The sequence below is a fragment of the Verticillium nonalfalfae genome, assembly GCF_003724135.2.
Source record: "Verticillium nonalfalfae strain VnAa140/NRRL 66861 chromosome Unknown scaffold_234, whole genome shotgun sequence".
Lineage (NCBI taxonomy): Eukaryota > Fungi > Ascomycota > Sordariomycetes > Glomerellales > Plectosphaerellaceae > Verticillium > Verticillium nonalfalfae.
This window is the reverse complement of record NW_021167459.1, coordinates 1-24,985: the sequence shown is the minus strand read 5'-3', so window position 1 is coordinate 24,985 and position 24,985 is coordinate 1. Positions and strand designations below refer to the sequence as shown.

At 60.1% G+C, this 24,985-nt stretch overlaps 12 protein-coding genes across 12 annotated transcripts; 8 read left to right on the top strand and 4 right to left on the bottom strand.

Moving 5' to 3' along the window:
- Window positions 1-809: 809 nt before the first annotated feature.
- D7B24_004239 (uncharacterized protein) lies at window positions 810-1,689 on the top strand (the record flags this gene model as incomplete). The annotated part of the gene is made up of 3 exons (XM_028638411.1): window positions 810-985; window positions 1,203-1,248; window positions 1,387-1,689. The coding sequence occupies 3 exons, from the start codon at window positions 810-812 to the stop codon at window positions 1,687-1,689; spliced, it is 525 nt and encodes a 174-aa protein (XP_028490328.1).
- Window positions 1,690-2,159: 470 nt separating this feature from the next.
- D7B24_004238 (uncharacterized protein) lies at window positions 2,160-3,258 on the bottom strand (the record flags this gene model as incomplete). The annotated part of the gene is made up of 2 exons (XM_028638410.1): window positions 2,160-2,584; window positions 2,655-3,258. The coding sequence occupies 2 exons, from the start codon at window positions 3,256-3,258 to the stop codon at window positions 2,160-2,162; spliced, it is 1,029 nt and encodes a 342-aa protein (XP_028490327.1).
- A 2,874-nt stretch (window positions 3,259-6,132) lies between these two features.
- D7B24_004237 (uncharacterized protein) lies at window positions 6,133-7,210 on the top strand (the record flags this gene model as incomplete). The annotated part of the gene is made up of 2 exons (XM_028638409.1): window positions 6,133-6,581; window positions 6,634-7,210. 2 exons carry the CDS (start codon window positions 6,133-6,135, stop codon window positions 7,208-7,210), a joined length of 1,026 nt encoding a protein of 341 aa, XP_028490326.1.
- Window positions 7,211-7,674: 464 nt separating this feature from the next.
- D7B24_004236 (uncharacterized protein) lies at window positions 7,675-8,697 on the bottom strand (the record flags this gene model as incomplete). Its single annotated transcript, XM_028638408.1, has 1 exon — window positions 7,675-8,697. The coding sequence occupies one exon, from the start codon at window positions 8,695-8,697 to the stop codon at window positions 7,675-7,677; it is 1,023 nt and encodes a 340-aa protein (XP_028490325.1).
- An 828-nt stretch (window positions 8,698-9,525) lies between these two features.
- D7B24_004235 (uncharacterized protein) lies at window positions 9,526-9,968 on the top strand (the record flags this gene model as incomplete). Its single annotated transcript, XM_028638407.1, has 2 exons — window positions 9,526-9,669; window positions 9,759-9,968. The coding sequence occupies 2 exons, from the start codon at window positions 9,526-9,528 to the stop codon at window positions 9,966-9,968; spliced, it is 354 nt and encodes a 117-aa protein (XP_028490324.1).
- Window positions 9,969-10,620: 652 nt separating this feature from the next.
- SEL1L (Protein sel-1 1) lies at window positions 10,621-13,367 on the bottom strand (the record flags this gene model as incomplete). Its single annotated transcript, XM_028638406.1, has 4 exons — window positions 10,621-11,024; window positions 11,088-13,031; window positions 13,088-13,258; window positions 13,340-13,367. The coding sequence occupies 4 exons, from the start codon at window positions 13,365-13,367 to the stop codon at window positions 10,621-10,623; spliced, it is 2,547 nt and encodes an 848-aa protein (XP_028490323.1).
- Window positions 13,368-14,181: 814 nt separating this feature from the next.
- On the top strand, window positions 14,182-17,862 carry D7B24_004233 (uncharacterized protein; the record flags this gene model as incomplete). Its single annotated transcript, XM_028638405.1, has 3 exons — window positions 14,182-14,303; window positions 14,377-15,275; window positions 15,353-17,862. 3 exons carry the CDS (start codon window positions 14,182-14,184, stop codon window positions 17,860-17,862), a joined length of 3,531 nt encoding a protein of 1,176 aa, XP_028490322.1.
- Window positions 17,863-18,384: 522 nt separating this feature from the next.
- On the top strand, window positions 18,385-19,459 carry WDR89 (WD repeat-containing protein 89; the record flags this gene model as incomplete). The annotated part of the gene is made up of 2 exons (XM_028638404.1): window positions 18,385-19,202; window positions 19,264-19,459. 2 exons carry the CDS (start codon window positions 18,385-18,387, stop codon window positions 19,457-19,459), a joined length of 1,014 nt encoding a protein of 337 aa, XP_028490321.1.
- Window positions 19,460-19,643: 184 nt separating this feature from the next.
- Window positions 19,644-20,546, bottom strand: D7B24_004231 (uncharacterized protein; the record flags this gene model as incomplete). The annotated part of the gene is made up of 2 exons (XM_028638403.1): window positions 19,644-20,076; window positions 20,149-20,546. The coding sequence occupies 2 exons, from the start codon at window positions 20,544-20,546 to the stop codon at window positions 19,644-19,646; spliced, it is 831 nt and encodes a 276-aa protein (XP_028490320.1).
- Window positions 20,547-21,173: 627 nt separating this feature from the next.
- On the top strand, window positions 21,174-22,338 carry D7B24_004230 (uncharacterized protein; the record flags this gene model as incomplete). The annotated part of the gene is made up of 2 exons (XM_028638402.1): window positions 21,174-21,228; window positions 21,287-22,338. The coding sequence occupies 2 exons, from the start codon at window positions 21,174-21,176 to the stop codon at window positions 22,336-22,338; spliced, it is 1,107 nt and encodes a 368-aa protein (XP_028490319.1).
- A 458-nt stretch (window positions 22,339-22,796) lies between these two features.
- On the top strand, window positions 22,797-23,486 carry D7B24_004229 (uncharacterized protein; the record flags this gene model as incomplete). Its single annotated transcript, XM_028638401.1, has 1 exon — window positions 22,797-23,486. One exon carries the CDS (start codon window positions 22,797-22,799, stop codon window positions 23,484-23,486), a length of 690 nt encoding a protein of 229 aa, XP_028490318.1.
- A 368-nt stretch (window positions 23,487-23,854) lies between these two features.
- On the top strand, window positions 23,855-24,953 carry D7B24_004228 (uncharacterized protein; the record flags this gene model as incomplete). The annotated part of the gene is made up of 3 exons (XM_028638400.1): window positions 23,855-24,164; window positions 24,262-24,429; window positions 24,490-24,953. 3 exons carry the CDS (start codon window positions 23,855-23,857, stop codon window positions 24,951-24,953), a joined length of 942 nt encoding a protein of 313 aa, XP_028490317.1.
- Between the last annotated feature and the right edge of the window lie 32 nt (window positions 24,954-24,985).

Genomic DNA, 24,985 nt, shown 5'->3' with positions numbered 1-24,985 from the left:
CGGCCCCTCGCCCTAGCGATGGTCGTTCTAGGCCTGGTCACTCATGTGCTGTTTGAGGCGAGATGCAGGTACCTTGCCTTGCCTTGCCCCCCAGATGAACGTGCACGCGAGCACTGCAAATTCCACACGGCGAGGCGTGAATCATCGTGCCCTCGGAAGTACCTGCCTACCTACCAGCCGGTCCTGTCTGCCTACCTTTCCTTCCTACCTTTGCTGCCTACCTTTCCTGCCTACCTACCTTACCTACCTCGGTATCTTTGGGTATCTACCCAAGGTGAGGAAGGTACCTGAGGAAGGCCCCCACGCGCCATTCGACCAGTGGACGTGGACCAGAACCAGTCTCGAGCGGATGCGTCACACACAGCAACGCCAGGCGGGGTTCTCAGGCGACGAGCGCTACCAAAGTCCCCTCTCTCAGCCTGCAGGAGCTGCCCTCAGCTTGCACTCTGCTCTCCTCCACCTTGTCGCTCGAGCATCTCCTGAGAATAGATCCAACCTGACTAATCCTATCCTCTATCTCTCGAGACAGTCACGTTGCTGACCGCGCCAATCTGTGAATCTCTGGATTTTTCCCTTTCCACAACGGGAGTCATAGTCTGGCCAACCTCTTTTCCCCCTTCCAATTCTCTTGGCTTCCCCGTCTGCACGTTGTACGCAATTGCCAGAGTGACATCACAAAATCTCACCCCCAAGACGTTCCACGCGGCAAACACCCCCCACCACCAAGCCTTCTCTCGTTTCCTTGAACCCAACCTTGAAGTGAACCGCCAACCAACCCCCTTCACGCGCAATTCGACGCCCAAGACACCATGAACGCCCGTTGCCAGTGCGGCAGCGTCAGCTTCAAGACGCCCCTGCCCAAGCCCTTGGCGCTGTACATCTGCCACTGCGAGTCCTGTCGCCGGCAGACGAGCTCCGCCTTTGGCACGAGCGCCATCTTTCCGCGCTTCACGCTGCCCGAGACTGAGCTGTTGAATGTCTACGCGTGAGTGTGCCTGGCCTGAGGCTCGTACTCAGTCTGAAAGCAGGGGGGTCTCCAGCGTGACGTGTGGAAGAGCATGTACGAGTCACAGCAAGCTAACGACGACAGACGGCCAACGGCATCCGGTCACACCATGTACTGGTAAGGTTTCTCCGTTTGCTCACACACATGACGATATCATCCACGCATCAGGGGCTCCAAGCATGCTCACGCACCACAGCTACTTCTGCCGAACCTGCGGCACCCGCCTGCTCCACACCACGCCTGTACGTCTCCCCTGTTCGCGGTGCAGCTCCTTGGGTGCAGCTCCTTCCCTCGTCCCAGCTCAGGGGCACCCAGCACGCAGCTTCAGGCCTTCACATTCTTCGACAGCATTCTTGGCATCCCCACTGACCCGCAAGCAGAGCAAAAATGTCGTCTCCGTCAAGGGGGGCTGCCTCGAGGGCCTCGACTGGACAAAGGCCATCCACATCTGGACAAAGTCGGCCATGGTGCCCATCCCCGAGGGCTCCGAGTCGCACTCGGAGGAGACGTCGCTGACGACCGACTATGGCGAGCTGCAGGACGAGCTCGACCAGCCGACCGACCTGCGCGGGTCCGGCGAGTACGAGGGGCAAGAGTCATTCCGTGGCGCCTCCGTGGTGGTGGTAGGGGAGGGCGAGGCGCCGCCTGCGCCTGTGTCGGGGGCGTGCGAACTGAGCGGGTGAGCCTCCAATCATTTTTTGTGAGTTGCTCTTTTCGACTGCTTTGGGTGTGTTGCGCGGGTTTTCATGAGTCCACTGGTGAGTTCGTGTGTGCTGAACGGCTTGGTGTTGGCGAGTCGAGGTATGGATTGCGGTTCGTGTAGTCTGGAAGCGATTGGAGTTGGGGGGGTGGGGAGGGGGGCGATTTGCCGAGATGGACAAGTAGCAACATCCAGGGTAGACTGCCATGAGCAGCCCTCATCGAGAATTCTAGTCGTTGCCAATGCAACCGCTTCCGATGAGAGAACCGTGCCATAATCGAGATGCATCGTGGGTAAAAATGATGTCAAGAGGGTATCATTGAGAGTAGGCAACACCATATGTAACACGAAAATTCAGCATTCGTCCAAGCATCCCACTCGCTTCGAGAAGACGCTTCGAGAAGATGGGCGATCTAGATGTCCGACGCAGTCCCGAGCAGCTCAGCCTCAACATCAGGACCGCCCCTCGACAAGCTGGTCCTCCGACGGCTCTCGTCCCTCGCGACTCGCCCGGTCGCCCTGTCCCTCCTCGCGGTCGCCGCCGAGCCCGACGTCGGAGTGCTTCGCCGGGTCGAACACATACATGGGAAACTCGAGGAAGACGGTGCGCTTGATGAACGTCGGCAGCGGCTCGTACAGCTGCGGCGGGAAGGGGATGAGGATGCTGGTGCGCCGCAGGTAGCGGCTGTAGCCCTCCCAGTTCTGGCCCTTCTCGTAGCGCTTCTTGGCGCCGGGGCGCTCCGACAGCGGCAGGCCCGAGAGGAACATGAGCAGGGCCGTCAGGAGGATGGGGCCGAGGATGCTGGCGTAGAGGGCGCGGAAGGCCTGGCCGCGCGCGTAGCCGTCGGCGGCTGCGGAGACGGCGATCATGAAGATGGCTGGTCGTGTTAGTTCGCTTTCTCGTTGGAGATGCGGGGGGACCCTGCCCAGATGGGGCGGTTGACGTACAGAACTGGATGAGGATCTCGCCAAAGTAGTTGGGGTGCCGCGTGAAGTAGAAGAAGCCCTTGTCGCAGATGGCCTCGCGGTTCGGATGCGCGCTGCGGAAGCGGAACTTTTGCATGTCGCTGACGCTCTCCATGACGAAGCCGATGGCGAACAGGATGACGCCCGCAATGTCGCGGCCCGTGCCAAAGGCGTGCTGCGGGTACCGCGTGACGTTGGGCGCGTTGAGAATCGTCACGGGCAGGGAGCAGGTCCAGACCCAGATCATCTGGAAGACCCAGAAGCCGAGGAAGGGGAAGAACTTGTCGCGCTTGTCGTCGAAGCGGTCGTCCTTGCCGGTCTTGAGGATGCGGAACAGGAGGAAGGCCGAGAGGCGGGCCCCCCAGAGCATGATGAAGACCGAGGCGACAATCTGGCGCGCGTGGGCGTGGCCGCTCATGGCCAGGGTGGTGATGGCGAGGACGACAAAGTTGGTGCCGCCGGCAAAGTCGGTGAGCTTGTCGAACTTGAAGGTGAAGGCGATGGCGAAGAAGAACAGCTGGTAGGCGACGGTGATGAGGGCCGTGATGGCCAGGTAGTAGTCGTCGAGCACATGAACGACGGTCATGATGGGCGGTTCTGGGGGTTGTTTTGTGCTCCGATGCGTCCTCGGCGGGAGCTGTTGTATCGCCTTTGCACGCCTCAACGCCGACTTGGGATGATAACACGAACACTATCAATGATGTGCAGACTTCGAAATGGACAGGTTGTCGGTCGCTATCTTGGGATGAAACCGAGGGAGGGCGATCACTGTTGGGTGGGCAGTCAGACAAGGGAGCGGACGTGTGTTTTGAGGGATTCGTCTCCGGTGACAAAATTCGCACTCGTCAACCGTTACGCTCCGGCCTAGCTCCCGACGGTCCCGACCCTTATGGTGATAGGGCTGCGAAGCGGCCGATACGTGGTGGAGGGAGCGCTCTGGGCATCGAGAATCTTCAATGTCGTCATCGATATTCAGAGGTGCCTTCGATTGCCGTCCGAGTCGGCCTTCTTGGCGCACCGAGGGCCGGATGAGCCACTGCAACTCGCGCCACACACCATTCGTCATGAGCCACAGCAGCCGGCGCAGAGGCACAACAGGGGATACACCACTATTCTGCCCTGACCGTCAAGCTCCGACGCTTGTGTACAAGTAGTAGGGCCATGAACACCCCGCCTTGAGCGTCTTGCCTCCGGCGCATCGACGTTTGATGGCTTGAGCCTAAGGATGCATCGCCTCTCACCATTTGTTCTACGACTTGCCCTCTGTCACGACTGCGTCTGGTGTCAGCAAACGACAAGCCAGCTGTTGGTCGAAATCTCGACCAGTTCTAGGACATTTTGTCTCGTACTTGAATGACTGACTGTTGAGCCGCTTCCATTCAGGGCTCTGCGCACATTGGTCAATAGGTAGCTACTATCCAAGTAGCAGCTGCTCCGAGAGGGTGAATCATTTTCACTGCATGTCTAGAGAAGAAGCAAGAGGCGAGGGGCCGACCAGGGGGGCAGCCACCGGCAGGCAGGCACACGTTTCACGTTGAGCAGGCGGCACCAGGCCAGACAGAAGAGGAGGCTAGACCTGCCTTGCGCTTGCTTTCCTTGACGTGCACCATTCTCCTGATGGTTCTTCCATGTCCCTGAACCGTCTAGTTGTCCTTCAACACCATAGCTGCATGGCATCAGGAATCTCCCCGACCAGCTCACTTCATCTCCGTCTTCAACATAGCCTGTTGCCATGAGTTGAGCATCCGAAAAATGTGCCGCGTCACCGCAGCTGAACCGTCCAAGCTCGCTTCGCCGACCTGACGCAGACACAGCACAACAGGAAACATCGACCTTCAAGTCATCCAATCCAGTCAATGCGATGCCGTGTCGCAGAATGTTTTCAATCAGTCTCGTCTCAATAAGAAAAACAGCCCACGATGCGAGCATGAGCAACGCCATGCAGTGCCATTCGGCCTCTTGGGGGGTTTCTTGAACGCCGCTTTATCAGCAGCCGCTGCCGTCTCTCCCAGTCGATTGGTTCTGTTGATGAGCCTGGCCATCCCCTTTGTTTCCTCGTTTCGCCAGCCCCATCCATTCGCGGCGTCGTGTTTGGATCGTGGCCTCCCGAGGTGACCACGCGTCATACGCCCCGACTGACAACTCGCGATGGAGACAGCGACGCGACGCAAGAGGGGAGGCCGTCGTCACGGCAGCCGCCGTCCACCACCACCACCCAAGAGAAATACCCGATGCATCTGCCGGTCGTCACACGGCGGGCCCGGGGTTTGCATCCCTCAGCAACGTTGCTTGTCAGCATACATGGTCAGCATGACAGGGCCGGCATGGGGCGCCCCATGCTTTTGGGAAATGCCTAATCATCCTTTGCGGGAGCGGCCACCTTGTGTGCATGAGCGAACCTCCTGCAGCATTATACCTCTTCACCTTCACGATAAGACGAGCCACGATATACCTGGTTGAGCAATCTACCCAATGCTCGGCTTGCTCATTTGACAAGACCTTGGCCTTTAGGATCCTTTTGCGTATTTCCGTGTCCGTCTTGGCAGCATACAAGTGCTCGGAACCCCCCCCGTTTCGACACCATGTCGCGCCACATGCACCTCTGACAGGAGCCGTCAGGGGCGCGTCTCAACCGGACCCCCTGACCGTGACGCCTGGACCTTGCGTCCGCGAGACTTCACGATCTCCTGGCCGCATGCTCACCATACCCAACCCGTCTTCTTCGTCCGATGTTCAACCCCACCTTACGGAGATCGAGGGCTCGAACCACCTTGGGTCCCCAGTGATGGCATATCGTACCAGTCTGGCCCTCACTCTATCCCTGCGAAACAAGGGCCAAAACCACGTCTTCGCGAGCCCTTCCTCCCCCCCTTGCCTCGAGCGCCCCAGTTGCCGCCTCACTCGTGACTCTTCTCATTCGCTCTTCGTGCTTTCATGGCCTGTGTGTCTCTATCGTCGTCCCATCTCGTGTTCCTCTTCTTCTTCGTCCCGTTTACGTTACCGCTAGCCGCGAACGGCTTCCTTTCCATGACCGGCTTTTCGTCTTCCACTTTCTGTTCCGCCCAATCTTGACAAACTTGGATCGTCTTGTTGTCTTTCCGTTCAGTCCTTTCGGTTCGCCCACACGCTCCTTTCCCCCAAAATCTTTGCTACGGGCTTCGGCTTCGGCTTGGCTTGGCCGTCCCATCTCGACCTCGACGAGACGACCGATGATCCCTATGACCTTGCTGCGCCCTCTTCTTCGTCGCTATCGCTTGCCGTCGCAGTAGTCTAGTGAACTGCACTCCTCGACAAACACCGGACCACTCCGCCCACGCTCTTTCCTAGGGTTGATCCCATCCAACATCACCGACGGCTGGTCTGTTGCGTTACTATTCACCCATACAACCTATTCGACAAGTTTGACCCAGGACACTTCGCAAGAGACTGAAGTTCTTTAATCGATACCCCCGCGCCCACGATGCGGCTTCAACCCGTCTTCGTCGTGGTCGCTCTCGTGTCCTCTTCTCGAGCCGCTGTATTCGGCCGGAAACAGCAGCATGAAGAGGTCGACAAGCGCGACATCATCGGCAGCATCCTCGGCGCTCTCAATGGGAACCAGCTGGCGCCCGTCACCGTCACCGAGACGATGCGCATGACCGTCAGCGTGGGCAACCCTGGAGCCATGGAGACCATGACCGTCACCGTCACCGCGCCTGCCTCTCCGCCTGCGCCTGCGCCTCCCGCCGGCGAGCCTCTGCCTCCTGGCCAACTCCCTCCCGGCCAACTCCCTCCCGGCGTACTGCCTCCCGATCAACTCCAGCCCGGCGAGATGCCCCCTGGCGTGCTCCCTGGACATATGCCTCCCGGTCAGGCACCCGGACAGATGCCTCCGAGCCAGGCGCCCGGGCAGGCTCCCGGCATGGAAGGGTACGCATCACGAGTGGAATGGCCCACACTTGATTTGCTGACATCTTCCTAGACAAGCTCCGAGCCCAATCATCATGACCCCCGAGGTCATTACCGTCACCGCCGCCGCCCCGCCGCCGCCGCCCCCTGTCACCGTCACGCAGACTCTCACCGTCATGCAGCCTTGTGGTGTGCCTGCTGCTCCGGCTCCGGTCCCAGCTGCCCCTTCGGCCCCGGCCATTCCTTCAGCTCCCGCCGCTCCTTCAGCACCGATCGTCTCTCCGCCCGCTCTTCCATCGGCAAGTACCTCGACGCCAATTGTCGACGAGATTCCGAAAGGGCCCGCCTCATCACCGCTGCCGCCTCCCCAGCCTCCCACGGAGCCCGTCCTGCCGCCACCTCAGACGAGCGCTATCGCGCAGCCGGTCCTCAGCGCCCCGAGTGCCCCCAGCGCCCCTGCTCAGCAGTCTTCCAGCAGCAGCAGCAGCAAGTCAACTCCCCCGGCTGCCGAAGTCACGCCGCCGGTCGTCGCGGCTCCTGCTCAGCCTGGCGCAGGCCTCGATGGCCTCACGCTTACGAACCGTCTGAATTTGGGCAACTTACTGCAAAACACGGCCAATTTGCAAGCTCGCGCGACACCGGCCGCGTGACGCGTGAGGAGGAGATGACGTCTGGGGCAGTGAAGTTGAGGAAGTTCGTGAAGAGAGAAGCCAACTAGGTGGAAGGGTTGGGGAGGTGGTGGGTTGCTCACAAGGCCCTGGCCTCTGATCCCGATTCTGTCGCAGCGCGTCACACAAGGGAAGGCTCAGGCACGCCCTGTCTCTGGCAGTCTGGGGCTCGTGGCTTGCGGCCTGTGGACTTGGCGGGAAATACACTTGACCTGTTGTACATAATCTTTTTAGTTCTAGCATCCTGCAGCATACAGATGAGACAGGGGCGCCTGGGGTGAGCAAGTCTCACGCCAGGGCCGAATCAAGTATACCCATAGAGCGCAGTAGTCTCTTGGTACGGCACTTTGCATGAGATTGAGAAGAAGTTTCTCTCTTGATGTGTAGGGGGTATCATTCGGTTTCGACCGTATTAGTTTGTCATGCTCGGGCAGCCGAGATTTTGTCTATGCCTTCTCCGTCGTCGTCGGCGTCGTCGCCGCCGCCTCCTTCTGAGCTAGCCGTAGCTTCTTCGCCTGCCGCTTGCTGATCGCCTGAGGCTGCTCAGCCCCGACGGCGGTCCCAGACTCGTCGTTCTTGCGCTTGGTCGCGTTCTTGCCCTTCTTGCCGGCCTCTTGCGGCGTGCCTGTCCCTGCGTCTGCCCCGATATCCTTCATCTCCGTGTCCCCGGCCCGCGCAGCCGTCTCGACAACATTAATGACGCTCTTGTACGACGTCCTCTTGAGCCCCTCGTTGACGACGACGCCGCGGGGGTTCCCCCGCAGCGCCTCCATACCCCTCTCGGTGCCGAGCCCCCAGACGGCCAAGAGGTTGACGACATCGGCCGGCCCGCGCAGCTGCAGCGCGCTCTGGGCCTCGGAGCTGATGACGAGACCACGGCCCCGCGTCGCCCGCGCGAGCGCCTGAAAGTTGGCGATGAAGGCGGCGCGCGCCTGCGCCGCGTCGGGACCGCCGCCCGCCGCGCCGCCGCGCAGGGCGTGGGCGTAGCAGATCTCAAAGCGCACGCCGCGCGCGACGGCGGCCATGCAGGGCTTGGGGCGAAAGTGAAAGTCGAAGCGCGCCGTCAGGTCGAGGGAGATGAGGGCCGGGTCGGCGAGGGCCAGGCAGGCGGAGGTGAAGGCGCGCTCGTTGGTCGGGCGGACGGCGAGGAGGTCGTAGGCGGCCGCGAGGCTGGGCATGCGGTGGTTCTGGGCCGGGTCGGAGTAGACGAGGGTCGCGCGGTGGAGGATGGTCGGGCGGCGCGGGGTCGTTGGGTTTGCTGGTTGCGGCGCCCTCGCGGATGATGATGTGGAGGGAGCACCGGCGTCGAGCTTCGGCAGCGGGTTCGTGATGGTCGACGGCAGCGGCCCGTCCATTATGTGGTTCAGGGCGATGACGTTGTAGCCGAGGGCTGCGCTGAACGTGATGGTGTTCTCGAGGTCTCGGGTCGTGGTCGAGGGGGACCAGGGGATGTTGAGGTCGTACAGCATTGCGGGCTATGGGTTGAGCATTGGCTGTAGTGTAGGGAGACGTGAGATGGTCGAGTGGAAGACGCTGGAGTGTAGTGTCCGTGTCTGGCGTGCAACGATGGGATGAGAGGGGCGGGGAAGGCCTGATGTTGAAGCTATCGTCAAGTTCTGAAGGTTCGGCAAGGCAAAAAATCTGATGACTGAAAGAAGCTCGTAGGTACTTCAGGCAGGTAGATCGCTGCTCTACAGCGAGCCAGCCCTGCAGCTAGCGACTTAGCGGGTGACCCCGCTGTGGCTGCTACGGTTGTGCCTGCCCCAGCGCGCTGGACGTGTTCGTCAGGGGAGACGGCTTGGACGGGTCGCACCTGCCCCAGTGGTGCCAAGCCTGCACTGCCCCCTGCTGCGTAAGTGCCAGGCCTCGACCCAATCGGAGCCGCGGGCTTCAACCTTGCATCTCGCCCCGCAAGGGCCTCCCGCGCTCCGGTGCTTCCTACGTCTAGGCCTGCCTGAGCCTGTAGTCTGGAGCCTGGAGCCTGGCGCCCAAACGTTGAACGTTGAACGTTGAACCTCCCTTTCACTTCTTGCGCCCCCAAACCTTCGTCAACCCAACCCTGGGGACAGACCACGATCCTTACATCACCTTTGCCGACTCATCACGCCACCTTACGCAGACGGGTCGCTCAAGTTGCGCGACACATCCCAACTTCTTCACGGCGCGCCAACCCAGCCGCATCGTCCGAGACACGCCTTGCGACACCGCTCTCTCCGTCGCATCAGATCAGCCGCAGATCGCCAACGTGCTGCCGTCGCTGCCGCTGCCGCTGCCTCGACCTCGACCCTGCCGCAGCCATGTTCTTCTTCTTCGTGTGCGGCGAGCACACCTTCCGCAAGCAGGTCGCCGGCTATGAGGGCATCGTCTGCCAGTGCTACAACTGTGGCAACATGGCCGGCCATGTCATCAAGACGCATCCCTGGTTCACCTTTTGTTGGATCGTACGTTTCGACTCTCCCCGCCCAGCGAGCGGGCTCCTGTCCCCCTCCATTCAAAACAGTTCGCATCAGCTAACGAGTGCGTGCCGCAGCCCGTCGTCCCCTTGTCCATGAAGGGCTACACCGATGTCGTCTGCAGCATCTGCAACTTTGCCCAGCCGCTCGAGAACCGTCCGGACGTCATGGGCATGGCCAACGGCGGAGGCGGCGGAGGCGGATACCCGGTGCCGCCTCCGCAGGGGCACCCACCGCAGGGCTGGGGCCAACAACCGCCGCCGCAACAGGGCCCGCGATACGGATAGGCGTGTCCCGGGGGGTGGCTATTGAGGGGACGGCTGTTCGGGGGGTTGCGTGTTCCTGTCCGAGGAGCACGGTGGCGAGAAACCATACTGCGATACTTTTTTATTTTCAGACCCAGGAACAGGAGTAGGGGCAGGGAGCAGGGACGGAGGGCGAGGTGGGGTTTCTTTTCTTCTCATTTTCTCCCCTTCCTTTTTTTTTTTTTTTTACGTCGTCATACCCCCTTGAGAGGCGCGGACGAAGGCTGGCTGTGGTGTCGAGAGTCGTTGCAGCTCTTCGCGGACCCCTCCAACCCCACTGGCGAGGCGTTCTGGGGTACTAATATTTGTACGGATAGCACTGGGTTTTTGCATGATTTGGTCATGGTTGATGAGCTCGGTTTGACGAGGCGGTTTCATTTCGGCTTGTCACGCACATGGTGTTGTATGTCTCTACAGCGTTGAATGGAACAATGTTCCCCTGCTGCAATTTTGTTGTGGCGTCACACATGATATGATGAATGGCAATCACGACAGACACCTAGCTGGAAAGTACTCATACAACGGTTATCCAACCGAGGAAATGCATTCATGATTGCTTGCTATGCATGCTCCTTCTCCTAGAACTTCCTCTATCCCATACCAGGCTGCCTTGCTCCCTTCACACGACCGGCCGTCAATGCCCAACACCCCCTGCAACCCAGTCGTTGAACGCAGGGTTGCCCTGAGGCGGGAACATGCCTCGGTCCTCTTGCGCCGGTGGCGGCGGCGGCGGCTGCTGAGCCTGCGCATTCGGTGCCATGCCCTGCTGCTGCTGGAGGCGCCTCGCCTCTTCGTCCCGGCGGTGGCGTTGCTGCATCTGTTGGCGGTAGTAGAGCAGAAGCACGAGGCAGATACCGATAAAGACGATGAGGAGACTCTCCGTCATGTCGTCCTCGAAGATAAAGTCATCGCCAGCCTCGGCGTGCGCTGCCGTGTCGTCGTAGATGTCGTCGTAAAAGTCTTCCTGGTTCCAGAATGCGTTGTCATCCTTCATGAAATTCGAGATCCATTCACCCAGCGACCAGTCCTTCTTGGGTTCTGCATTCACATTAGCTGTGGTTCTTCAAAGTCAGACGGCAGGCTGTGCGCCAGATCACGTACCAGGATCGTCTTGGATGGAATGAATGGGTCCACGGGTGAAAGTGTTCCAGGCGCTCTTCAGGCGCAGCCTGAGCAGCGTCAACTTCACGGGCAGGTAGGCCTCCTCGTTGACTTCGAGCGCCTGGTCATAGAAACGCTTGGCGAGGTGGTAGTCCTGCGTAAGGCCAATGCCGTGCTCGTGCATCCATCCCAAATTCCACAGGGCTTGGGCGCTCTGCGAGTAGTCGGAAGCGCCGGTGTAGCACTGCACCGCCTTGCCAATGTCGAGCTCGGTGCCGACGCCGTAGTAGTAGTAGTCGCCCATCTTGACCTGGGAGTCTACATTCGACTGCCTCGAAGAACGCGTCCAGTACGTGAGCGCCAGCCTGGGGTTGTCCAGCAGGGCGGGACGCGGTGCGGGCTTGATGAGGCTCGACAGCGAAAGTCTAGCCTGTGTCGGGTCAAGCATGTATGCGACATTGTTCTGCGCGCGCTCGTAGCCCTGTTCGGCAGCGAGGACGTACTCGAGGAATGCCAATTCAGAGTCTCCTTCCTCGTAGGCTTGGTTCGCCTCAGCCCACGACGACACCAAAGGTTCCGCCTTTTCGGCAACATTCTTGTAGTACGCCAGAGCAACAGAGCAGGTCTTGTCCCTACCAACACCGTGGTTGCTCATCTCAGCCAGGTAGTAGTGAGCCTCGATGAGGCCGTAGCGAGCAGCCAGCTCGAAGTAGTTGCTGGCGATCCGCACATCATCGGCACCGCCTTGATCGAGGTAGAGCACGCCCATCTCAATCTGCGCTGGGGCGTAGTCCTGCTCCGCAGCGGCCTTGAAAAGTTCTGTCGCGGCCTTGACGTTCTTCGGCGCATTGCCGTAGCCATGGAGCTTCATGAGGCCGAGTCCATACTGAGATTGGGCATCGCCAAGCTTGATGCCACGGCCGAACCATCTGAATGCCTGCTCAAGGCTCTGGTCAACACCATCGCCTCTCAGGTACATACGGCCAATAAAGCCGGCTGCCCTGCCAGCGACCTTTTCGATGCCGGGCTTTGGTGTATCGATGATGCGGCCATCCTTCTTCCAGTAGCGCTTAGCAACCATGAAAAAGTACTTGCGTGCCATGTCAACGTTGCGGGCCAGGCCCCGCTGCCCATCATAGTATATTCGACCGAGGTTGAATGAGGCCTTGAAGTCTCCCCTCTGCGACATGAGATCGAGATACTCAATGACATCATCAATAGCCGCGTTGACGTCCGAGTTGACACTGGCCTTGATGGCATTGAGACCAGCACTGGAAGCGCTGGCTCCCTCGCCATAGACGCCACCCTCTTCGTCGGCAATGCGATACTGCTCCACGATCCAAGCCATACCACCGGGAGGTCCCGAGCGGTACCACTTGATGGCCTTGTCGGCCACTTTCTTGTAGTACTGCACGGCAGTGTCGCAGCTCTTGGCCGTGGCGACGCCGCTGTGGTGTCTGTATCCAATGGCCATCTCGGCCTTGGTGTTCCCCTGAAGCGCGGCAAACGTGTAGTAGAGCATGGCCTTGGCCGAGTCGGGGGCCACGGCGCCGCCCAGTCCGGTGGAGTAAAAGACGGCCGTCATGTGCTGGGCCATGGCGTTGCCATGTGTGTCGGCCAGGGTCTTGTAGTGACTGAAGGCGGCCGTCAGATCTCTCGGGTAGGAGTAGTTGCCGTAGAAGTTCATGTCGGCGAGGATGTAGAGGGCATCGGGGTTGCTGAGAAGTGCCGACTGCTCGAGAAGCTTGACGGCATCGAGGAGCTGCCCGCTCACGACGGGCTTGCTCTCTTCTGTGGGCGGCGCGCTGACCTCGAGACTGGGGAGCGCGTTGACGACATAGTCAAGGACGGTATCGAGGATGCTGCGTTGGCGGCGCGTTCGCGTACGGGTTCGGCGCGGGACCTTCTTGAGCGCCTCCAGGGCAGTATCGACAAGGTCCGCTCCTGTCGAGATTTAGCTAGCGCCCTTTGCTTGTCACAATACGGTAGGCTTCCCCTACCTGGATGTCTTGGGGGTGGCTGTTCTTGTGCCGGAGGGACCGGGACTACGTCGGCCGTTGGTGGAGAATTTTGGGTATCATCATTCGGCGTCGCAATAGTTGGCTCATCATTTTGAGCTACCATTACTTTCTGTGCATCCTGGGAAGTGACGGTGGCGACCTGCAAGAGCACTGGAGTTGAAGGTCAGCCTGGGGGGGGGGAAGCTCCATGTAGCTTGGGACATGCGCATGGGGGACTCGGGGACAACATACGGAATAGCCAGACAACGGAGCCTTTCATACTGGGCAGTTTCTATGTGCCGGGACTCAGGAGAAGCACTCGCGACATGTTCAGTCGCAATGGGGAGGGCAGAAGAGCGTTGGTGGGGTTGTTGGTATGAGGTTCGGCAGATGCTGGCTTTCGAACAGATGTCCGTTATGATGCTCCGAGCTCCACGGACCGGGGTGGTACCTGTCGCGTGCAGCTGTCCACTACCAGAGTACTACAAGACCATTCGCGCTTAGGTACACAGAGTCCTCGTGTCGGCTTATCTAATGACGTGTACTTACACCTACCTACCTTACTTCATATGGGTCGAGACAAAGCCATACTATCGCAAATACTGGCTGTCAAAAGTGTAGAGCTGTATGTACCTTTATTCGCAGTGGATCCAAGTCTCAGCCCGTAGTGCTATCAACTGTCTGCGGTTCCTCGACGAGGCTGGCGCTTCCTGCTTCCCCAAGGGCAGCGTCGACCCCGTCGTATGCATAGCCAGACCAGGAGCGACCCGATCTGAATTGATCCTGGCTGGCCAAACACAGCAGGCAGGTAAGCGAAGCCTCGATGCAGACGGAGGCAGCCCAATGGTAACCATCCTCAACACCGCCCGCTAGGCGTTCTGGCTAGGCTTTCTGCACAGTAGCATCACATCCAGTCATGCGTGCAGCTAGTGTACTACTGCTGATGCCTAAGAACTTGCCGCATGATTGCCTCTTCAGCTCGGCGAGCCCCCAAGAAACCTGCAATGACCACCGATGTCTTCAAAACGGCCGAGGGTATCGAGGGGCTCCTGAGTACACCCTCACCTGGGACATCCTAACACGCACAATGCACCATGTCACCGTCGCCCGAGGATGACACCGCGATCAAGTTTAATCTTCCCCAGAGCAGCGCCAACGTCGAGGTAGCTTCTGAGGGATTCACTACCCTTTGGTCGGCTCTCGAGGCGGAGACTGAGTGAGATTCACAGCCGCCTCGTTTTTCGTACCATCTTCTCCTCAGTTTGCTGATAGTCGGCCACTCATTGTAGCATAGTATTCATCCATGGTCTCCAAGGCCACGCCCAAAAAACGTGGCACTATGGTGCGCTCGAAGAGTCGGGCCGCGGCCTTCTCCGAATGTTCCAATCATCGCAACGCCAACACCGAAAGCATGACTGCTTCTGGCCAAGGGACCTGCTCCCAAATGACTGCCCGAATAGCCGCATCTTGACGTATGGGTACGACTCGCACGTCAGTCATTTCTTCTCCGGCGCTGCGAACCAGACGAACGTCGTTGGCCACGCCAGCAGCTTCTTACACGAGCTCGAGGCCATCCGCCGGGACGACCCCGGACGGCCCATCATTTTCGTTGCACATAGTCTGGGTGGTTTGCTGCTCAAAGAGGCCCTTCGGCAAGCCTGCATCCAGGTTGATGATGACGCCTACCTCCGGGATCTCCCCTTACGGGCCGAGCGTGACGAAGACAGCCTGGGCTTCGAAGGCGCCGCTGGTGGCTTCAAGATGATATTCGAAAGTACGGTCGCCACCATCTTCCTCGGCACTCCTCACCGTGGCAGTGAACTTGCCGAATGGGGTCTGATGCTGCAAAGAGCTGCGAAAGCCGCCTGCTTTGACACCAGCGATACGCTACTCAGGGATCTCAGCGTCGACTCTGTGACGCTGAAGACGCTCATCACCGGGTTTGCTGGTGCCTACGAGCGGAAGCATTGGGAACTCTATACATTCTGTGAAGGAAAGGCTTTGCACGTGCCATTCTTACCCCGGGAAAAGGTGGTGAGGGACATCTCTGCTACTCTTGGCTATCACCGTGAGCATGTGGACGTCATCAACGCCGACCATAGAGCCATGTGTCGCTTTCGAGGCCTACACGATCCAGGGTACAAGAAGGTGAGGAATGCGCTCAAGGCATGCATGAGGAACCAACCCGGTAGGATAACCCTCCCCCCTATCACCTCCGCATAACGAAAGGAACTTTCTGACCATTGTCGTTGCCTCACCTCTTAGGTAGCATTGACGGCATCAAGTTCCGCAAGGCTCTCCGTGAGTTGGATGCCGAAGAAACACGTTGGCGACTCCAACAAGTGGTACCAGCTTTTGAGGACACCTTCGAATGGCTCTATGCCAACAAGCAACTGCGGTTTGTTGACTGGCTCGGCTCCGATGAAGGGCTTTACTGGATTAAGGGCAAACCGGCATCTGGCAAATCGACTCTGCTCAAGAAAGCGTACACAGATACGCGCACCCAGAAGGCTCAAGTCGCTCTGAGGGCTAAGGGTTTCAAATGCACGACAGCCGCCTTCTTCTTCCACGATCGTGGATCGCCTCTTCAGAAGTCTTTTGAGGGTTTCCTCAAAGCGGTTCTGCACCAAATTCTGAAAGACATACCCGAGCTGCGATCCGTTGTGCACGAGGGATGGCGATACTTTTATCGCAAATCAGAGCCGTTTACGTGGACCACGGACAAGCTGATCCATGTCTTCGAACACGTTGTCAGAGAAACAAACTTCAACACATCCATACTTCTGTTTGTTGATGCGCTCGACGAGTTTGAAGGTCGGTATCAAGACGTCGCCCGGTTCCTACACACGATTTGTCTAGACAGTCAGCGGAGCAAGAACGTCCGGGTCAAGATCTGCATGACCAGCCGCCCAGAACAGGTTTTTCTGGATAACTTTACTCATGTTCCAGGATTCTGGATCCAAGATCACACTGCCGGCGATATACAGCGCGTCGTCGACGTTGAATTTCAGTCCAACTCTAGGGTCGGCCGAGAGCTTCGAGACGGCACTGCGATCCAGAAAGCCGCAATTGACAGTCTGAAGGGGCAGATTACTCGCATGGCTGAAGGCGTCTTTCTCTGGGTCCGACTAATTCTTGAAGAGCTCCTTGGCGACTTCACGGACGGGTCCAGCGTCGAAGAAGTCGCCGAGGAATTGACCCGACTCCCGACGGATCTGACACGATACTACCAATACTTGCTCGAGAAGAGGATTCGGCAAAAGTACATTCGGCAGTCAAGAGTCATGCTCGATATTGTCAAGTGTGCGAAGCGGCCTTTGGTCCTCTCCGATTTCCTTCTGGCATATCGCTTTGCCGCCAAAAGCGACTCGGAGGTTCCGGGTTCTCGCTTCGCCAAGGTCGACACATCGTTCGACGAGGCAAAGAGATTGATCCAGAGTCGATGCGGCGGCCTTGTTGAGCTCAAGGAAGTTCGGCTGGAGAGCACGGAGCGCATCTATGCCTGTCCGGCCTTTTCCGATGACCAACTGGAAGACTATCACGTTCAGTTCCTGCACCAGACTGTGAAGGCCTTCGTGGAGAAGGCTTCCTCGGCCTTCACAGACAGTGAAGATGAGACGCCCGTGAATGGGTTTCTGTACTTGACCAAACTGGGGCTGCTGACCATTGGCGACTCGGCGTGGCCGCGCTACTCGCCATCTTTCTCGTTTCAAAATGATTTCTTGTCGTACCTTAAAGGCTCGGAAGATGCTGGCCTGACAGATATGTCTTGTCTTCTCTCTCAGGTCAGCATGGCAAAGATTCTGGACGCTTTCAACCCTTGGGCCACCGAGCAGTACCTCCCACCACCCAAGAATCTTGCGGGCATCGCCATGCTGGCCGAGACGCCGAGGTTTCTGGAACACGAACTATCGCTCCTTTCAGGGGAAGAGGCATCCAAGGTATTCGTCCTGTTCTGCAGGTATCTTTCGAAACACTGGGAAACCGTTCCCAAGGACATTGCCAGCATTCTTCTCAGGTACAGTACTTCTGCGCAGCTCATCATGCAGGCTGTCAGGCATAGCTTCGTCGATGCAGCCAGCAAGGATGGTGTGCTGGAGAACCAGCTCTATCTTTTGCGCATGATACTCGAAAAGGGGATTCATCCCGACACGCCCATCCCCCTTGTGGTGGGCAAAGTTTCTGCAGGCGGCAAATCGATCGGTTGGAACACGTTTATGCACACAGAGGTCTCGAACCCGCTGCCGCGCGAGGTCTTGGAGCTCCTCCACCAACATGGCTCCGATGTCAATGCCAGGGATCACAAAGACTTGACGCCCCTCGACCACGCTGTGTCGCAATTTCTCACAGCGTTCGACACCATGTACAGCCTCCGCGGGGGAAACGTCCCGACGGCGCGAAAGGATGCGTACGTCCGGAAGCTTGACATATGCCGCTTCTTGCTCGACAACGGAGGTCGGATGACGACCAGGTCTGATCAGTTTCTGTGGGATATTTCAGCGGAGACACGCGAGGAGATCACGGCGCTGGACATACCCGTCGAGCCGAGGCTTCCCTTCCCTCCAAGCATGAGGCCAGGGGAGAAGTTCTTCTTCGGAGAGACAGGACATCCCTCTGGCGGTAAGGAAATGCTGGAGGATTCGGCCTCAGAGTCATCCGAACAGACCGAGCCTCACGATATGGGCTGGGCTGAATATGGTGTGCAGCAGGCACGGAGCCTTGCGTGGTGGATTGTTTCCGCAGGGCGGGGTGGGGGGGATGAGGCTGCTCAGTAGACGCTCTGTACAACAAGTCATATAGGCCCACAAGAGGACGGGCTGGCTGTTGTGTCGTATGGTACCGGAATGATACTGATCGAATCACATTTTTGGTGATCGACTGCTTAAGCAACACACGAGTGGCTGCGTCAGTGGGAACGTCCCCCTCTATCCTCGGTGTGTCTCGGTGACAATACAAGTGCAGTTGCCAGTCCTCTGTTGAAGAAGAAAGTGCACGGGCCAGCATTTCACTCACACCACTCGGTTTTTTATAAGAGGCAACAGTTGACTGGGCTGAGAGCTGCTCGCAAAGTACAGCGTCATACTGATGATCAATACCTGAGCTGAAGTGTACGTTCCCTTATACTATGGCCAAAGTTGAGACCCCTGTCGAGCTTGGCTCACTTCGCATCAGCTTGCAAACAGCACGCTGAAGCTCATGAACCCCTCCGTCTCTCTACCCCTCCAACCCCTCCAACCACCTCCATGCGCCCCCCATCCCCTGAAAGCTCCTGACTGACGGACGAACAGTTGCCCACCATGTACATGCTCGCCCCCGTGGCCGGTCACCGCTTCACGGGCCGCGACGAAGTCTACGTCCTCGACATCCACCGCCTCGGAGCAGGTCTCGCCTCTATCACGTCAGACCAGCAACTCTCGCTCTTCGACCCAGCCCGCCTCGGCGCCGGCCCCATCACCTCCCTGCCGACCGCGCACGGCAACATCAAGGCCCTGCGCCCCTTTGACCGGTCCGCCTCGACCGTCTGCACCGCCGGCGACGACGGCACCGTCGCCCTCTGGGACCTCCGCAACCCGCGCTCCAGCGCCCTCGCCGCACGCTTCGCCGCCGCCGACGCCCCCCTCACGGCCCTCGCCTGCGACGCCGCCTCGCACACGCTCGCCGTCGGCACCGAGTTCGCCAACCACCAGTCCTCCATCGCGCTGTGGGACGTGCGCGGCGCATCCCCCGCGCAGCGCGCCCGCTACGCCGAGGTCCACAGCGACGACGTCACCGAGCTGTGCTTCCACCCGGCCGAGGCGCCGGGCGTCCTCCTCTCGGGGTCGACCGACGGCGTCGTCAACGTCTACGACACGCGCGCCGCCGACGAGGACGACGTCGTCGTGCAGACGCTCAACACGGGCTCCGTCCACCACGCCGCCTTCATGAGCGCCTCCGAGGTCTACACGCTGACGCACGACGAGAAGCTCGCCGTCTTCAACCTCGACGCCGGCTACGAAAAGGGCACGCCCGTTGCCGACTTTGGCGACGTGCGCGCCGAGCTCGCCTGTCAGTACGTCGCCAATGTGACGGCCAAGGTGGACGGCAGCGGCGCCATCATCGGCGTCGGATCTCAGGAGTATGTTTTTTTTTTTGCCCGTCTCTCTTTGGGCGTGCATGCAGATGCTGACGGCGGACAGTCGACAGAATTTCCAGCTCGTGCACCTCGCGCGGGGGAGCGAGAACAACAGCTGGGTCTTCGACAAGGCGTCGAGTGTTGGGCTGCCTGGCGGCCACGGGGAGGAGATTGTGCGGGCCTTCTGCTTCTACGACGACGAGCAGGTCGTCTTTACGGCGGGGGAGGACGGCTACATCAAGGCGTGGAGGCCGAATTAGAGGATACCCAGACAAAAGAGGAAATCGTGAAGACGTTAGAAAAGGAAAAAAGCATGTGTTTCACTGACGACCAGCAGCCGCCCAAAATACTGTCAATGATGCGACCAGACCAGACGGGTGCCGCGAAACATGGTCACAAAACAGGGTATCATTATTTTTTGAAGAAGGGAACGAGATCCCCCTCTCAACCAAACTTATCATGCTTGCTCTTCACCTTGAACATGAGCAGCTGCTCGTGATAGTCCCCCTCGCGCCTCGCCCTCTTGAGCCTCCGCACCTCGTCCTCCTCGAGCTTGCGGCCGACGGCGGCCTCGAGCTCCTTGCGGCTGATCCTCTCCTTGGCCTTCTCCTCCTTGGACGCCTTGAGGCGCGGCTTGAAGCGTGCCTGCATGCGGATGCGCAGCGTCGAGGCAAACGACACGGCGTCGGCGTCGCCGCGCACCTCGTGGCCCGCCTTGGACCCGGTCGACGGCTTGGCCGTGACGAACGTGTCGCGCAGCGTCTGCAGCTGGAACGTGCCGGGCGTGTCGGCGGTCGGGAGGACGTGGAAGCACTCGAGGGGGGAGACGGCGTCCGAGGCCGCGGAGAGGGTGCCGTTCTTGTCGCAGCCGAGATATCTACGGTCGAGTCAGCGAGACGGGCCCCCTGCAGAAGAGGCAGAAAGGGAAGGATGGATGGCGTGAACGCACTTCCCGTGGTGCCCCTTGAAGCGGAACTGTTCGGTGCCCGAGACCTTGTTGGCGACCCAGACCTGCCTGACGTCGTGGGGCTCGGCGGTGGCCGGGTTGCCGTCGACGATGTTCTCTATCTCGAGGCAGAAGACCTTGCCGACAGCGTCGGTGGCCAGGGCCGAGGGAGGGTCGGTGGGCAGGACGAACATGACGGGACCGACAACGTCGGCAGTGGTGTCGGCTGAGACCCAGCTGTCATCGCTGTCGGGATTCTCGGCGGCGGTGACGGATGCAGAGGCGGAGGCGGACGCCGGCACGAGGCTGGACGACTCGGCATCTGGGCCGTCGCCCTCGGTGGCGGGGCGCTTTCTCTTTTTCGGCTTCTTGTCGCCTTTGAAGGATAATGGCTTGACCATATCTGTGGTGTCTGTGTGGGGGAGATGGTTTCGCGCGCCTCTGCTACTGCTGAGAGAGGCAGCTCGGAGGTGGGATGGGTTGGTTCGGAGGGACGGGGGGGGGAGAGGAGACGGGGCTCGGCGGGCTCCGTAGGCGGAGGATGGGCAGGTTTGTTCAAGATGGGTCGGCGATGGTCCATGTTGGAGATGATGCAGGCGGGATTGGGGTGGAGTGGAGGGTCGAGGGTGGAGAGTGGAGAGACGGAGAGAGGCAGCCTCGCATTACCTAAGCGACGAGTCCTCCCTGTACTGCCCTGTAAGCTGTACGCTGTAACCTGTAAGGTCTGCCCTGGAAGGTCGCCCTGGAAGGTCGGCCCTGTAGCAGGAGCCTTGGCAATCGGCGTTGTCGTCCCCTCCCCCACCCCCCACCTTGCTTGACGATGTTAGCCCGAGCTGCGCGAGGGGTCAGTCGGCCAAGTTCAGATAATAAGAGGGAAGGAGGATCCTGACCGAAGTACAAACTTCTCACCAATCCCTCGTCCATCCACTTTTCCCTTACCCTTGCTTTTTCTTCTTGTCTCAAGCCCTCCTATTTTGGTCTATTTTTCTTACATAGGTCAGGACGATAGTTGATACCCCATTTACACAATGACCACCCCCCAAGCGCAGGCAGTGACCGTGTCGCTGAACGATCTCAAGAATGGTGGCGTCTCCTCGCATCTCCTCACCCCGTGAACATGTCACTGACAAGAACCCCCCAGGCACCGTCTCCTTTGAGACGCTGCAGAGCGCGTTCGGCCCCGACTCGCTCGGCATCCTCGTCGTCAAGGATGTCCCTGCCGAGTTTGCCCACCTCCGCCACCAGACGCTCTCCTACGCCTCCTACCTGGGCAACCTGGGCGCCGACGAGCTGACGAAGCTCGAGAACGTCAAGGCCAAGTACCTCACCGGCTGGTCGCTCGGCAAGGAGCAGCTCAAAAACGGCCAGGCCGACATGTTCAAGGGTTCGTACTACGCCAACTGCGCCTTCTACAACGACCCCAGCCTCGACTGCGCCCGCCCCACGGCCGAGTTCAACACGGACAACTTTCCCGAGTACCTGTCGCCCAACGTGTGGCCCGACGAGACGGCGCTGCCGGGCTTCAAGCCGAGCGTCGAGGCCCTGTGCCGCCTCATCATCGACACGGCCGTCCTCGTCGCCCGCGCCTGCGACCGCTTCGCTGCCGAGGAGATCCCCAACTACCCGCCCGGCTACCTCGAGCACGTCGTCAGCACGAGCAGCACCACCAAGGCCCGCCTGCTGCACTACTTCCCCCAGACGGAGGCCGACGAGGCCGCCAGCGGCGCCGACGACGACGACTGGTGCGCCACCCACCTCGACCACGGCTGCCTGACGGGCCTCACGTCGGCCATGTTCATCGACGAGCACAAGACGTCGCCCGCCGTGCCGCCCGCCGACGCCCTGCGCTCGACGACCGCCAGCCTGCCGCCCCTCGAGGAGCTCGCCAGCAGCCCCGACCCGGCGGCCGGCCTCTACATCAAGTCGCGCACGGGCGAGACGGTCCAGGTCAAGATCCCGCGCGACTGCATCGCCTTTCAGACGGGCGAGGCCCTCGAGCGCATCACCGACGGCAAGTTCAAGGCCGTGCCGCACTTTGTGCGCGGCGTGCGGGCCTCGGTAAGCGACGGCCGTGTGGCGCGCAACACGCTCGCCGTCTTCACACAGCCCAACCTCGGCGAGGAAGTGGACATTAAGCAGCACCTGACATTTGGCGAATTTGCACGGGGCGTCGTGGCCAAGAACACGGTGTAGTTTGGGCCTGGAGTACAAATCAATAAGCAAATGAAGAAGGAAAAACAAGAATGCACCACTGGTGATACCACTGGTGGCCTTGAGTGACGTGACATGTACGCGACAGACACATGCGAGGGTGGCATCAGCGGCACCTTGCCGAGCTGCCAAATACATGCATCTCGTCAGCCATCCGGTGGAAGTCCGACGGACCCGGTATCGACAATGGCACCCAAAGGCGTGCGATTGCGACGATGGGCTAGATGCAGTAGTGAGCCCCGCAGTACCGTAGTCCAGTCGTCATTGCTCATTGCGGCCGACAAGGACAAGCTCGCCATGTGCCGCCCGCCGCCCGATGTATAAAGCTTGTCTGCTGCGTCTACTGGAATTTGGCAGGTCACCTTCTTTGCTCTTCGACGACTGAAATCAACCGCTACACTCTTCCTACCTTTTGTGGTAACAAGACCAACAGATCAGCCATGGCGCTCCCTCCCAAATTCGCAGGCCACAAGCTCACCTTCACCTCGGCCGCCACACCAGCCGCCCCTTCCGGCGGCGACAGCAGCCCCGCAGGCCTGTCCTTCGAGCAGCCGCACACGCTCGAGGTCTACCTCGACTTCGTCTGCCCCTTCTCGGCCAAGCTCTACAAGACGCTCTTCGGGCCGGTGGCGGCGGCCGTGCGGCAGAACCCGGCCTGGGCGCGCCGCCTGCAGGTCGTCTTCCGGCACCAGGTGCAGCCGTGGCACCCGTCGTCGACGCTGACGCACGAGGCGGCCCTCGCCGTGCTGCGCCTGGCGCCGGCGCGCTTCTTCGACTTCAGCGCCGCCCTCTTCGCGGCGCAGAAGGACTACTTTGACGTCAGCGTCGTCGGCGAGACGCGCAACGCAACCTACCGCCGTCTCGCGCAGCTGGCGAGCGCGACGGCCGGCGTCGGCGAGGACGACGTGTTCCGCCTGCTCGCCATCTCGGACAAGCCGGCGGAGGACGGGTCGCTGAACACGGGCAATGCCGTGACGGTCGACCTCAAGCTCGCCGTCAAGATGGCGCGGCTGACGGGCGTCCACGTGAGCCCGACAGTGTTGCTGGATGGGGTTGTGCAGGGCGATATCAGCTCGGGGTGGACTCTGGAGCAGTGGACCGAGTGGCTGGGTGCCAACATTGCAGAATAGGGGAAGCGTTTCAATGAATGATCAATGATGAACAGTGTTCTTTTCTTGGATTGATGTAGACAGAGTGATGTGAGCTGTCTTCTTTTCTTGGATTGATGTAGACAGAGTGATGTGAGCTGTCTGTCTTTCCTCTGGGTGCCAGAGTACATAGGTACCTAAGGTGTGGTAAGGTAAGGTAAGGTAGGTACCCAGACGGGCAAGCAGGCAGGCAGGCACGACAGTGCACGCGCTTGCTGCGTGTCGCTAAATTTTAGGCGCCTTCTTTCCACCTCAACCTCACCACATACGCATGGGCCCTCACTCATCGACTCTTCCTCCATCCCGACCGCCCTCAGAACCAGCGCTTCGCGGTGCTGCACCCTCTCGCCATGACCCTCCTCCGCCTCTCCGCCTTCCGCGTGACGCCAAATGGCATCTACCGAACCTCGATCCCACTGCGCTCCTCTGTCCTCCGACCCCTCCTTCACAAGACCCTCCTTCACAAGACCCTCCTTCACAAGACCCTCCTTCACAAGACCCTCCTTCACAAGACCCTCCTTCACAAGACCCTCCTTCACAAGACCCTCCTTCACAAGACCCTCCATCAAGCAAGATCCAACTCCTCAACCGCCGCCTCAAAACCCACGCCGTCCTCCAGGATACCTTCCTCATCCTCCATCAACAAACCCGGCACGCCCCGTAAGCCTCCTACGTCTCCTGAGTCTCCTGAGCCTCCTGACCCCCTTGTCGAGCATCATCCCCACCACCGTCTGCAGCTCACTGACAACCCTTCCAGCCATCCCCGAACACCTGCTCATCTACCACGCCGGCACCTCGCGCATCACCTTCCTCGCCCTCTGGAAGATCACCTCCCTCTTCCTCTTTGCTTTCTTCACCCTCATCGCGGCCCCATCCTACGCCCGCCGCGCTTCGCAGACCCCCGAGGAGGCTGCCGACGCGACCAGTACGCCCACCACGGACCTCTCACCCGCCACCACCACCACCACTACTCCCGCCCCACCAGCAGACCCCCAAGCCGCCCAAAAGACCTACCTCCAAGCCGCCGGCCTCGCCCTCTGCGGCGTCATCCCCCTCGTCTACGTCGCCTACACGACCGCCCCCTTCGTGACCTTCATCTACCTGCGCCTGCCGCCCGCCGCGCGCGCCTCGCGCCAGGCCCTCGAGCGCTTCGTCCGCGCGGGCCCCCCGCCCACGACCCAGCTCGAGCTCCTGACCATGGGCCTCGCGACGCGGCCCCGCAGCGCCCTGACGACCCTCGCCGGCCTGCGGCCCGTCACGCGCCGTCTCGGCCTCGTCAACTACGAGCGCGACGTCGCCGCCCTCGAGGCCCGCCGCGCCTGGCACCAGTACCGCCCCGTCGCCCAGTTTGGCGTCCGCGTCGCCAACTGCAAGGGCGTCCGCGACGCCTGGGTCTGGGACGCCGTCAGGCCACTGCTCGGCAAGACGGCGCGCGAGAGGCGCGCCTGATGGCCCTCAGCGCAGACGTACACGCCCCCGAG